This window comes from Tiliqua scincoides, chromosome 4 (assembly GCF_035046505.1).
Source record: "Tiliqua scincoides isolate rTilSci1 chromosome 4, rTilSci1.hap2, whole genome shotgun sequence".
In the NCBI taxonomy this organism is placed as follows: Eukaryota; Metazoa; Chordata; class Lepidosauria; order Squamata; family Scincidae; genus Tiliqua; species Tiliqua scincoides.
Window position 1 is genome coordinate 113,120,593 of NC_089824.1, and position 13,638 is coordinate 113,134,230.

At 47.2% G+C, this 13,638-nt stretch overlaps 1 protein-coding gene across 1 annotated transcript in view; it reads right to left on the reverse strand.

Annotated features, from left to right (window-relative positions):
• SEC16B (SEC16 homolog B, endoplasmic reticulum export factor) overlaps positions 1–13,638 on the reverse strand; it is a 120,190-nt gene that overhangs the window by 75,081 nt on the left and 31,471 nt on the right. The window contains exons 14-17 of the mRNA XM_066624532.1: positions 12,545–12,650; positions 4,928–5,068; positions 981–1,094; positions 419–485 (exon numbers count right to left, since the gene is read on the reverse strand). Coding sequence (XP_066480629.1) covers positions 419–485; positions 981–1,094; positions 4,928–5,068; positions 12,545–12,650 — 428 coding nt within the window. The remainder of the gene's footprint in view (positions 1–418; positions 486–980; positions 1,095–4,927; positions 5,069–12,544; positions 12,651–13,638) is intronic.

The following is a 13,638-nucleotide window of genomic DNA, read 5'->3' on the forward strand; positions in this document are numbered from 1 at the left end:
GTGGACTGCTGATATTATTGTTTCATGTATCAAAGATGAAACCAAGTTTAGTGCCAGATCTTGGGTTTTATTAAAACAAAACAGATAGAGAAGGCAAACAGAAGATGGATTCATTTATACATGATGCCTTGCACCAATGAAGACAAAATATACGTATATGGAACAGAATTAAACCCTGAGCCTTAGCCAAGGACCAGGTTTTTTAATCCAATCTGATTCATTTACAGGATTATCTTGTATACATTTATGGCAAGATACAATTTGTGGTATTGTCAGGCCTACTGAATCTATTAAGACAAACTCCCCAGTAAGTGTGCAGTCAAAGCATGCAATTCCCTTTTAACCTAACCCAGTATAAATTCAATCTGACATGCCCATTTGTTAAATATACCACTCTCTGATTCTTTTACTCTTTTACCTGGTATTGATCCGCTGGCTCTTGAAAGCTCTGGCTGGATGGATTTAGCACTGGGAAGATCATCCACCTTAAATCAGTGAACAGATGGAGGATAAAAGACACAGATTATGTAATGCTTAAAGTCAAGTGGAATCATCTATGAAACACCAGCCATGAAACCATGAAACACCAACAAAGAACAAGTCATAGAGATCATTAACAAATCACTGCAATCCATTGGAAGCAGCTTCTGCGACAATTTATAGGGGGATAGGGGAGTTGGATGCTTATTTGAACTGAAAACAGGGAGCCCAGCTACATAGGAACACAGTGCAATTCTAAGCATGTCTACTCAAAAGGAAGATCTACTGTGCAGAATGGGGTTTACTCTCGTTAGCATTTTTAAAATTGCACCTTGAATTGAGGACCTAAGGACAGTTGAAGAACTAAGACGACCCAGGCTGCTCAACTGCACTGTCTGTGGATATTATGTTCCTTCCCCCCCTTCTGTTCATCTCAAGTGGCTCAGCTAAACACAGGTGGGGTATCCACCAACACTCCACCTACATGAAAGAATTCTCACCTCCCACTGCTGACGTCGGGCTCGGAGCTCTATGAGCCAATCTGGTTCCAAAGCCACCTCTTGTTCAGGCCTCTCTAGTAGCCGTGGGTCTGAGAGTTTCAGTTGCTCTGCCAGCTATGCCATTGGGAAAAGAAGAGAGGAACAGCAGTGATTCAAAATTTACAGTGATTCCAAAATTACCAAAGTGGACAGTGACCAGTGGGCCCTTTAAACCAGGGGTGTCAAACATAAGACCCGTGGGTTGAATGTGGTCCCCAGAAGCCATTTATCCAGCACCCATTATAATTGGGCTCTCCCACTTGATCACTGGGTTCTCTCAAACCTTGAAAATAAGGATTATATTTGCATATTTTCTTTACTGTAATTTGCAGCTAATGAGTTTCTGTGTGAAAACCAAGTGTTCATTTCTGATCATCATCTGCTTAATGATGTTACTTTTGGTGCTCAGCGGGCACCATTAATGCTAACTCTGTATGAAACAAGGTTGACATCTCTGCCTTAAACCATGTGGCGAGAGAACAATTTTAAAAACAAATGGTCAGGGGGAAGGGGGCACAGGTGAATCCGTCAACTCCACATACACAGTATTGCCTTCATGATGTCTCCAGGATAAGGACTATTCTTGCAGTAAGAAGGAGAAATGCCCAGATACAAAATCACAAAAGCCAGTTGTGATTATTGGGAATAAAACATATAAAGATGTCTTATACAGCGGGTCAGAATACAGGAGTCCCTCTAGCTGTCTGCTCTGTCTGCTCTGACTTACAGTGCCTGCCTTGCAGCCCATAGCTCTGTTACCCAAGGTATTTTTTTATTTCAATTTCAAGTATTGAATCTGGTGTTAAGAATAATATTTATCTCTTTATTATTTGCTGTTTATACTATAACCTTATATTGTAATCATGGACATTACAAACCTTGCTGCCAGATAGCAATCTTCACTATACCTGTAAATAGCAACTAATGCCAGTTGTGTATCATGTGCATCACCAAGAATGTAGGTACATAAAATGGACTATACAACACTGCTTTACTGAAGCTTGGGCCAAGTCTCAAATTCTCTTGAATGTGCCTTCCAGTCACATTCCACCTTGGGAGGAAGAAGATAATCCCATGTGTGTAACCTCCTGTCTCCAGTGAATGCAACCTCTCTATGTACTCACTACATCCGACCTACAACTCTGTATCATGATCTACACTGACTGCCTCAAGCTTTCATTATAATCACTACCTCCTGCCTGTACCCACTGAGGTATGTGCATGACGCCTTTACAAGTTTGGAATCATATTTGCATTTCATTGTAACTTGAACAAGCCTCCTCTTCAGCAACAGTATTCAGATTTTGGAATTTGCTGCCCCAGAAGACTGGCTGTTCACCACACTGTATTGTGCGGTGTATTGTATTGTATTGTATACAATAATACACTGCATTGTATTATTCAGACAATAAGTTAAAATAACTAAGTTTCAATACACATTTTATAGCACTGCTCACTGTCTCACATTTTTGCATTATAGTTTATTTGCTTGTTGTGCTATTGCTTGTACTGTTATTGCTGTTGTTATATTAGTGGCGTTCCTGGAGGGGGGACGGGAGGCAAATGCCGCAGGTCTCTGGGGGTAGTACTACCTTTCTTACCCCCTCCACCTCCAACCCCCATCCGGAGGCCTTCGGAGAGCCAGGGAGGCCACATGTCACCTTCCTGGCCCTCCGAACACCTTGTGAGGCTGCTAGAAGGCCAAATATAGCTGGTTTTGGTTTGGTTCTGGTTTTTGGCCAAAAACTGCAAGTAGCAACTTTCGGCCTTCTGGAGGCCTCAGAAGGACTTTGGAGGGCTGGGGAGGCCTTCCAATAAGCCCCCAGATGGTGGGTGCTGCCAGCAGAGGGGCCAGGATTGCCAGTGTGTACTTTGTAAACCACTATCAACCAGGGAGGGGAACCTGAATCAGATTATCTGAGTCTGAGTCATGAAATGCGTGTTTTTCAGTGACTCGAGTCACCCGCAGCAAAACACTTGAATCAGGGGCTCCAGACTTGGGAATTGTTTGGGCAACTTGAGTTCAGGCAACAAATGGCTATGGGTTGCGCTGCCTCCATTTTGCCCCCAAAACCTCTTATGTCAATCTGCTCCACAGGATATAGCAGCAGTTATTTTGGTGGTGGTGGCCGGGTATAGGATTGGGCCCTGGAACTGAAGACTACAGCTCAATTCTAACCAACTTTACAGCACCAATGCAGCCGAAATGCAATGAAAAGGAGCAAATGTTACCCTACCTTGAAGGAGGATTCCATGACTGCCCCCTCACTGAAGGATGCTGCACATGCCTCTTTGGCATAGTGGTATCAATTCTGAAAAGTTACCATAGATACTTGCCCATAAGGCAAGAAATTTGTGCCCGAAAATCACGAGAAATTTGTGCCCGAAAATCACGGGTGAATCACCCCCTTGCCTTATCTCCACAGTCACCCAGGCAGACAGAGGGGGCAAGAGGGCCATCTGCACCTGGGTGGGTGGGGGGGGGACTCTGCTGGAGGACAGGTGGTGGCGCCTCTTTTGGGCCTTGTGTGGGGTTCCTGGCAGGTGCGCCTCCTGCCTGCCTGTGCCCAGCGGACCCCCCTTTACACCTGGAGCCAGAGGAGCCCTGGAGGAGGCAGGGCATGCGGGGGCAGCCTGCTGGCCAGCGCTACCCCACACCCTCTCAACGCCTGCTATGCACATTCCCTGCTGTGGTCCTGTCACCTACAGGGAGCAGGGGTGTCCTGGTTGCTGCCGCCGCCAGACCAATGGAGGGCAGGGAGCACGAGGGGTGCGTTCTGCGCTGCCCACTCCCAAGCATACAGCTGCAGCAGCCAGGGAGGGAGGCACGCTGCCCCCATGCCCCGGCACCTGGCAGGGAGCAGGCAGCGCAGGATGCTCCCCGCACCTCTCTGCCCTCCATTGGTCTGGCAGTGGCAGCAGCAACCAGGATGCCCCTGCTCTGTGTGTGTGGTAGGACTGTAGTGAGTGTGTGTGGGGGAGCACCAGGCCAGCAGGCTGCCCCTGCAGACCCTGCCTCCTCCGGGGCTCCTTTGGCTCCAGGTGTAATGGGGGGTCCGCTGGGCACAGGCAGGCAGGAGGCGCACCTGCTCCAGGCACGATGGGGGGACCCACCGGGTGCAGGCAGGCAGGAGACACAGCTGCTGGGAATCCCACACAGGGCCTGGAGGAGGCACCGCTGCCCGTCCTCTGCAGAGGATCTACTTCTGAGTAAATCGGGTTGTAGCTTTGAGCAGCTGTACTTGGTCAGTGATTCCTTGTTGCTTGTCTCTCTGCTGTGAATTGAACTGCACGCTCCCAGTTATGTTCTATGTTGTGTGTTTTATGTATAGAGCCTCTGGTTTAACACACCAGGCATCTTAAAGGATGATTTTATACCAGTATAACTGGTATGCTGTTTACAGTGCACTTAGAGACCAATCCTGGGTTACTCAGAAGTAAGTCCTATTAAAGTCAATGGTGCTTACTTCCAGGAAAGTGGGGATGGGATTGTGGTCTTACTCTGATACTGTTTACAAAAAGGTTGTGACGAATACAATTTTAAAAGTTAATGAATAAAAATGTGTTTTTTGATCTATGAGATAGATCAATATAAATTAGAGATTATTTTTAATACTGTTTTTGCTATGCTATGTATACATACATACTATGTATGTATATATAACCTAATTACTGGTAAGTTTTTTTCCAGGATCTGGCCTTGGATAAAATCAAACAAAATTAGTCAGATACTCCCTTAAGTTTAACCCCCCGACATATCCGAGGGTCATAGAAAATCCCATGATTTTTGGCTCAAAAACTGCCCTTATCTGTGAGATCAACTTATAGGCGAGTATTTACGGTAGTTAGGATTGGGCTGTTATATGATATTCTTCTTCGCTTAACTTATCCAGAACAAAAAAGCTCACCTTGATCACTTGTTCTAGCAGGACAGGGTAGATGTTTTCATTCTGAGCAAGAAGTGCAATCCCAACCCCTTCACAATAATGCAAGGCCTGGGCAGCAAGACCGTAATCTGCAAGGCGAGAGGCATAAATGAGTTTGTATATCTGTAAAAGAGAACAGAAAAAAATTATTTGCATTGGCAGGACAGGGGGAGGAAAGAAAGGTAGATGCTGTGTGTTGAATTTTCTCAAAATGATGTGCCTGAACAGCTGTCACCCAAGGATTAGTTGTACACTGTCAGTTTTCTTACAGTTTAAACTTCCTTTGCACAGAGAGTAAGGGCCATATCCTATCCAAAATTCCAGCACTGATATAGTGGGGCATGCACTGTATCCTGCGGTGAGGGGACAAGTCATGGAGGCCTCCTCAAGGTAAGGTTTGTTTGCTTACCTCAGGGCTGCATTGAGCTGAAAAGTTGGATAGGATTGGGCCTTAAGACTGTAATCCTATGCGCATTTTCCTGTGACTAAGGGCACAATCCAAAGGTGCAGTTGGGCTGGCGCAAGTCCTTTGCCCAATGTTTGCCCAATGTTGTTGCAAAAGTGCTGTAAAGCACTTTCATGCTGACGTAATTGCATTTCGGCTGGCACAAGGGACTTACACCAGCCTCTCTGCACCAAACTTGGCCGGCATGGGGATCTGGACGGGGTGTGGAGAGGGTGGGGAAATGTGGGGAAGGCATTCTGGGGCAGGGGGTGAGCGAGCGTTCCCAGGGGCAGTTGGGCAGAGAGCAGGAGGTTGGGGCCATGACCCGGTAGTTATGCCAGATCCTAGCCCCATTCCCAGGCAGCCCGGGCAGATTTGCAGAGAACTGATTGAGGTGGTGCAGATCCAAGTATCCCCATTGGGACTGCAGTGGCTCTCCCCAGAGTCTGGCTGCCTCTGGCTGCCTGAAACTTGTGCTGGATACAGCACATGCTGCCAGCTCCAGTGCAACTTAGGATTGCACGGCACACCTCATATGTAAAAATACTTCAAGTGTGAATTTAGCCTATTAGAATCATGTGACAGTTTGTAACATGTAGCTGCCTTATACTGAGAAGGGTCTGTTTAGCTAAATATAGCCCACTCTGAGTAGCATCAGCTCTCCACAGTCTTGGACAGAGGTCTTTCCTAGCCCTACTACCTTAGAACCTTTGTGATGGAGATGCCACGGACTGAACCTAGAATCAGGTTCTGATTTGCTTCTGCATGCAAAGCATTTCTTCTACCACTGAGCAATGGTCCTTTCCCTACTGAGTTTAAGGAAGATTTGTTAATTTGAAGAAGCTCAAGCAGCTGGTTCTAATCTACCCTTTAGCTCTAGTAAACACACCAATACAAAATATATGAATCCTTGTTTCAGAGAGTACCAGGGCTAGGAACTCAAGTCAGTTGACTAGAGTTTGAGTTGCGAAAATACGCGTTTTTCGCTGACTTGTGCGGACTCGAGTCATGCAAATCAAAGACTCAGGAAAACACTTGAGTCTGGGGCTGCTGCTGACTCAGGAGTTGCCATGGATTTGGGTGACTTGAGTCAACCAGAAATGGCTTCTGGTGCTGACAGCAACCTCTGATGAAGTTGCGCTGTTTCCATGTTGCCTGAAAGATGTCATGCGCTCATCCAGAAGCCAGGCATTCAGTAGCAGGGCATATTATGTTCAGACAGGAGGCTAAGGGTGGAGGAAAACAGTTCATTTTTATTTGTTTGTTTTGGGTTTGGATGGGGATGCAAAAGTCCCTTAGAAAAGTAATGACTGCAAAAGGTGCTGCAGAATGTGTCCAGAATACGAGGAAGAGAGATGCTTCTTCTTGTCCCCTGGGCTATCCATTGGATAGAGGATGTATACTGATTTTGCCATCTCTGGGAGAGTGAGGGTGAGAGCGGGAGCCATTTTTGGCCATAAGGACAAGTGGGTTTTGAAAGCGGAAGGGCAGGGGAAGGTGGGAGAGGCAGTTCCTGGGGTTATAAAAGGAGTCACCCATGTCTCGTGTGCTCATTCATGATTGCTCACTTGCTCACTCCCACACAGCACTAGTTGGTCTCTGTGTGCGTGCTCTCTCTCATGTGTTCCCAGCACAGCATCCAACATTCCTTAGTTTTTTGCTAGGTAGGCAGGGGCGTTGGGATATACTTCTACAGCAAGTGAAGCCCACCTGCTGCATCTTCAGTGGGGGGGTACTGAGGGGTGGGTTGCTTTAATTAGGTGCACAGCATTTCCCAAAAATATTTTCCTTAGCAGCCACAGCCAGCCTGCAAGGCAGCTTGTGGGTTCTTGCATTTCTTTTCTCTCATCATCAAATCATCAGGTCTTTTTTTCAGAGATTACATTAGGCAGCTGAACTTCAGGTACAAGACAACGACAAGATATTAGGAGAAGAAAGACAGCGTTTTCAATTCTAGTGTGTTTTTCTCCAGCAGAAAAAAAGCACGGTCTCTGTTCTTTTTCTATTTGGGAAGGCAGCTTTGGTTAGTACCCATAGCAGCTACAGGCAAGCATTCGGTTTGGGATGTGAAGAGAGGCATGCAGCTTTTCAGTTAAGATTGGAGAAACAAAGCAGCACCACACATTCAGATAACTTTTAGTTTTGCCAGTAGCAGGAGGCTGTTCACTGTAGTCTACTTCAGCATGTTTTTCTGCAGGAGAGAAAAACTGTTTTTCTGTTCTTCTCTCTTCCTCTATTGGATGGGCAGTTTCAGCTGAACTTCCTCCCAAGAAGCTAGTATAGTTTGGCCTGTCCCCTTTTGCTCCACTAGTCTTGCCCGACACACACAGGCAGGCACCAAGCAGGCTGTTCTGGAAACAAGTTAGAAACTCTTCCAGAGAAACAGTGTATTTTTTCCTTCCCTTTCCTGCCAACTTTATTGATACATATACAGTTTATATGTATCAATATACATACATATACATATACACAGTTTAGTCAGTGTGTACATCTGAGCCATGGTGCCTGATTTTTCCTAGGAAGAACAGTAGGCCGCCAATGAAGTCCAGTTGTTCAGCAAATCCCTCCAGACCTGTTTGTTTTCACCCACTGTCCAGCCTGGATGAACAGAGCCCATCTTTGACTGTATCCAAACCCCTAAAATCCCCCACCCCGATTTTCAAGGCCAAACAGAGTACAGGTCCAATCTTGTTATGCATTTATTTTTTATACACAGATTTGACTCAACACGAATGGCCCCTGCAAGTGAGAAGGAATGTGCTGATCCCTGGAGAAGGGAAAAAAATACACCCCTTTAAAATCACAGTTTAAAAAACTGCTTTTTACTGTTGTACAGAGGCAGTCATGCAAGCAATTACAGATTTTTCTATCTCAATGCTGATGAGAAGTACCCTTTAAATTAAAGGAAAACAGTCAAAACAATCATTCAACAATAGCCTTGTTAATGCAAGAGAGGGCAGCGGGCTGACAATTCATCAATCATTTGATGGATTTGAAGCCTCTCTGCAGGTTTCCTTCCCCCTGAGCATGTGAAAGAAGGCTAAATGGCAGTGATTATCACCCCTTCTTTCCCCCTTGCTAAGGCTCCTGGTGAAGGGAGGGATTGCTGCCTCCTAATGAAGCCTAAGCACCTGGAGAGAGACTGATTGCCTCTGTGTGCATTTGAAAAGGTCAGCAAGGCTGTTTTTAAATCACAAAGAGCAAAGAGACTTAGTTTTTTTAATTGATTTGCTATAGTGTGTTTTTGCCATCCATGTGAGTCCTGGGAACGGAACCCTCGGGAATAATGAGACTCAACCTGTAGGACAGCTGCATACTGCCCACTCCTTGCTTCCTGCAGGGGAGGAAACTGATGTCTTTTGGGTTCACCATCCTGCAGAAACATGCCACTGAATCGCACCTCTGCTCAGTGTTTTCTACCATCATAACTGATAATTCGTCCACTGCCTCCCACTTCCTCAGGAACCATCATTTGGCAAAGGCAGAGGAGCTTGAACATTCCATATGTGTACAGTCTTCTAGACGTGCTGCCACTGCTGCCAGGCCCTCCACTCAGACCACACTGTCCAATTTCATGTCCTCTCCTGCACAGAGTGCAGATCAGGGCCAAATCAATCCTTACACAGCTGCCAACCCAAAACAGAAAATAATTCTGAAGTTTGTCATCCGTGAATTAATCACTGGGTATTCTCTCCCTCTGTCGTTGGTGGAGAGGACGCAATTTTGATGCTTCTGCATCAAAATTCAACCCCTTGTTGTTGAGAGATGAACTGAAAGCTGATTTGCATTGAAATAGACAGCAGACATTCTGCAGCCTTCTAGCCCACACAGGCGATGTGGCTCTGATCCTCAACATCTGAACAGACCGGAGAACACAGACCGGAGAACTTGGATGTGATCAGGGACTTTGAGCTGAAGACCAAATTGCTTGCTTGCCAGCTATTTCTGATGAGAGATGCTGGCACAAACATCTATGAAGTCTTTGAAGGGGTGTGCACCTTTTTCCAAATCAAAGAAAAGGTGAGGTACATGGTGACGGACAACGCGGGATACATGGTGAAAGCTTCTCAGCAGACTTCCCTTCCCAGGAGAACTGGGCCAACACTAAGGCCAAAGAGGGTGACCTCTGCCTCCCTAAGAGTGCCAGGAGAACACAGATCTCTGGCACGATGTGGAGGAGCATGTGGTTTCCTCCCTTGTGCAGCAGGTGGAGTCAGCAGACCCAACCAGCCCTTTGAAGATGTTTTTATTATTTGCGCACAGCCTCCAGCTCTGTCAGCTAAGGAGGCCAAGATCCAGACTTGCCTTGCCAAGGTGTCAAAGGTGGTCTGCTTCACACCAATACCATCTTCAAAGACATGTTTGAGAGGAGCTTCAGGGCCAATGTGAGTATTCCGCAAGTCACCAGTATGCGCTGGAACAGCACCCTGCACCAAATCAATTTCTTCCCGGCTCTGGAGGAAGAGCAACTGAAGATGGTGCTGAAGAGTTTGAAACCTTCCCTTGGGGGTTCTCACAGCTGGAAGATCTGAGTGTGATTCTGCAACTTTTTTTAGAGGCCACCCAGGCTGTGCAGTTCGAGAGAGAGGTGACCATTTCCATGTTGGTGCCTTTGGTGGTTAGAGACTATTGCCACCTGTGCAATCTGCAGCCTATGCACCCCCTATGAACTCCTCTGAAGAGGAGCCTGGACAGAGGAGCCTGGACAGCCTTTGGCAGCATTTCGGTAATTGCCAGTTTGATGCCCATGCCACAGGGTCTGGGGAGAAACTGCCTAAGTTCAATGGGTATCTGTACTTCATGGCTGCCATGCTGGATCCCAGCTTCCACTGTTGGTAGCTGTGCAAGTTTAGTGACCAAGGGGAAGACACCCTCCTGGTGAAGGAGAAGATGGTCTCCAAACTCCAGCAGTTCTGTGGCCTCGTTAAACAAAATGCTCTAAAGAGGTCACTGTCTGTGACCACCACCAAAGTTCAAGCTCCCCAGAAGAGAACCTGAATCTCCTCTTCTTCCTCTCTGTGTGGGTACCCAGGGTTTGATGATGCCCACTCCCTCTGGACAGTCTGTTTTGAGAACAAGATGCATCTCTAAAGCAACCTGTTCAAGCAAAGCACCAAGTGCCATGCCATCCAAGTGTTAGAGTTTTGGAAAAGTCACTGAAGGGAGCTCTACCTGCTCAGTGCTGCCTCTCTGAGCCTGTTCTTGGTTCCTGCCAGCTCTGCCCCCGTCAAGTGGGTCTTCAGTGAAAGTGGCCTGGTGATGAGGCCTCACTACAGCAGGCTAGAGGCTGGTCTCCTGGAGAAGATTGTTTTACTGAAGTGCAATGCAGAGAAGAAGTACACTGAGAAGTACACTGAGAAGTATGCCTGAGGAGGATAAGTCAGTGGCTATGTTCTTCAATAAATTAAACTCTGTTCTATTCAAGCAGTAGTGTCACCATGTCTGACAGCTTCCTGTTTGTTGCAATGTGGTAGTGGGTGACTTGCAGGAGGGGGGAAGCGCTCCTGGTCTCTGCTCCTTGCCTCCATTGGGCTCTGCTGTGGTGGACAAGCTGGTTGTAGCCACAGCCACCGTCATTCTCCCGAGCCAAGACCCCTGGGAAGGGCACGGAGTACCTGATACCCCTCTTGCCTTTCCAGAAAGGATGTCCTGCCGCCTCTGTCTCTCAGACCAAGTCGAGCCCAGTGCTAACTGCCTTGCTCGGTCCCCTCCTTGGAGTTCCCTTGCGGGTGGTCAGCATCTCTTCCTTCCAGGGCTTGTTTGTTGTGAGCTGTTTCTGTCTGCCTCCTCCAGGTGGTTTTGGAGAACAATGCACACCCCTCCTCCGTGTATTCCAGAAATGACAGGCCTTGGGCCCACATCATGATTGTCTCCTCACATCATCAACCTTTCCCTTCCTATTGTATTGTAGCACAATCCCACTGTTGCTGTGTGTCTGAGCAGCATGTTGTCCCCCAGCCTCCCTTGATTCAGCCTGCCTGATGGGGTCCATGGAGCTCTTCCTTGTGCTGTCAGCCACCATTTCATGCCAGTAGCAGTGCTACCACCAGTGCCCTTTCTAACCCCTGGGGGTCTGGCCACACTGATGGTGGCAAGCAAGTGCATAGGGTTTGTGAAGGTCCTTCTTCTAGCCAGCCCACTACCACTCCAGCAGCAGGTGTGGGTGAAGGAGGAGAGACTGGGTGTCTCCTTTTGTTGTTGCTGCACTTGTACATTCACTTGGACAACTCACTACCCATCATCACTCTGATGAGTTCAGCCCACCTGCCTGCCCACCCGCTTCCAGACTGCCTTGTGTTTGTGTGCCAGCCTCTGCTCTGCTCTGACTGTGACTGGTTCAGCCTGTGCACCGTAGGCTAGGCTGCAAACAATGAGCAAATGTGTGCAACTGCAGTCTACTCGTGCCCACCTCCACAGTCACCGAAGGAAGCCCATTGATGGGAACAATAATCAACTATGAGACTCTTGAAGTTCTGAGCTACAAAGGAGGAGTTTAGTGGGTGGGTTGAAAGCTTGCCTGCCTCCCAGCTGCTGCAGGCAAGCGATGCGTCCCACCTGCGGCTGCTTTTGTCCCCTTGCTTGCTCATGCTGACCCTGTACTGTCCCCTCCCCTCCTTGCCAAGTTGAGATGTGTCCTCCCTCCATCCCTTCTTGTAAGTGTCCCCCCCCTGCCTGTGATGTGAATTGGGGGTGGGTTTCGTTGTGGCTGGGGTGGGATCATATGGAAGGAACCGATTGGCGCATTCCGCATTCCTTCATAATATGGCTTTGTTGACTGAAGGGATGGGTGGGGACAGCAGGGGAGTGTTTAAGGAGAACTCACACACACACACACGCACACACACACACACACACACACACACACACACACACACAGAGCCTGGCAGCAGCTCAGCTGAGTTCCCCCCCCCCCCCGCAGAGCTGAAGCTAGCTTTTTAAAGACTTGTGACTCAGGTTTTTTGAGTCAGAAAAATGCTTTGGGTGACTTGGAAAGTTTGCCTGTTAGGACTTGTTTTTGAGTTGAATTGTGGGGGGTGAAGACTTGTGACTCAACTGGAGTTAAGCTGTGGTGGATTTGACCATCCCTGGATAGTACTGGACTCTGGAAGTTCCGTCTATTTTAAACCTACTGGTTGTACCTGGAAGATTTTTACCTGGAAAGAAGGGATGAATGCCTGGGGGCATCTCAGCAGCTGACAGTACTCAAAGATCTCCGTCTGATGGATGCACTCTGATTTTGCAAACTGGGAGAACTTCTGGCTGAAAAGAGAAAGCAGAGGAACAATCAGGGATGGAAAACACTTCATATCCCCTAATGTTCACAATGTTTTTCTACTTGTGTACCCCTTGGCAGCCCATTTCCATAAATTGTATTCCTCATATCAGCAAAATGTTTGCAATTGTTGCTGTTATTTCAAATGTATGTTTTCAACTACTGATCCATATCTGATAATATATGAATTGATGACCAGAAACTAGCAGTTTCTGGGGCTTTCACAGCCAGTTAGCAGCCTCTCTGCCTTGCCTTGCCAGACCTGCAAGGCATTGTAGTACAGACCTGCTTTCTTCTGCCATTAATTCAATACTTTTTCAAGTACCCCAAAAGGTCCGGGCAAGCACCACTTGTGGTACACGTACCCCAGGTTGGGAATCACTAATGCAGCATTTCCCAAACTGGTGGGTCGCATCATGCAGAACAAAACAGCATGCAACATGGAAGTTGCTTCCAAAACATGCCTGCATGCTCCCTGTGTATGCAGGGACATTTCCCTGCTCACATTTCCCAAACTGTGTGTTGCTCCAGTGCTATTGTGGTGAAGGATTTCCTTCTTTCTGCATCTGCAGCTCCTAATGGGATGCATTTCTTTGCTGCAACAGAGTTAGAGTACTATGATTAAGGAAGAATAGAGGCTGTGATGGTAATAATTTGGGGGATCCTGCACAGTGCTTTTGAAGTACAAGGCCTCACAGTAGAGCACTTTCAATAGTTTATATTGAAACTTACCTTGTTTTACCTCCTTGCCTTTTCCCTTTTGCTCTACAATGCTTGTGCAGCAACCTGAAGTAGCAGACTCTCAGCTTCTCCAGTGCTATGAATAGTGGTCCAGTCCCAATGGGACTTCAGTTAAAGTGCATTAGAGTTAATTGATGGATTATTAATATGTATTGAAATATACACTGCTATTTTTCTGTCAGTAGAGGGAGCTGCTGGGTTTTCTCAACTACATTAAGTGACAATCATGCTGAA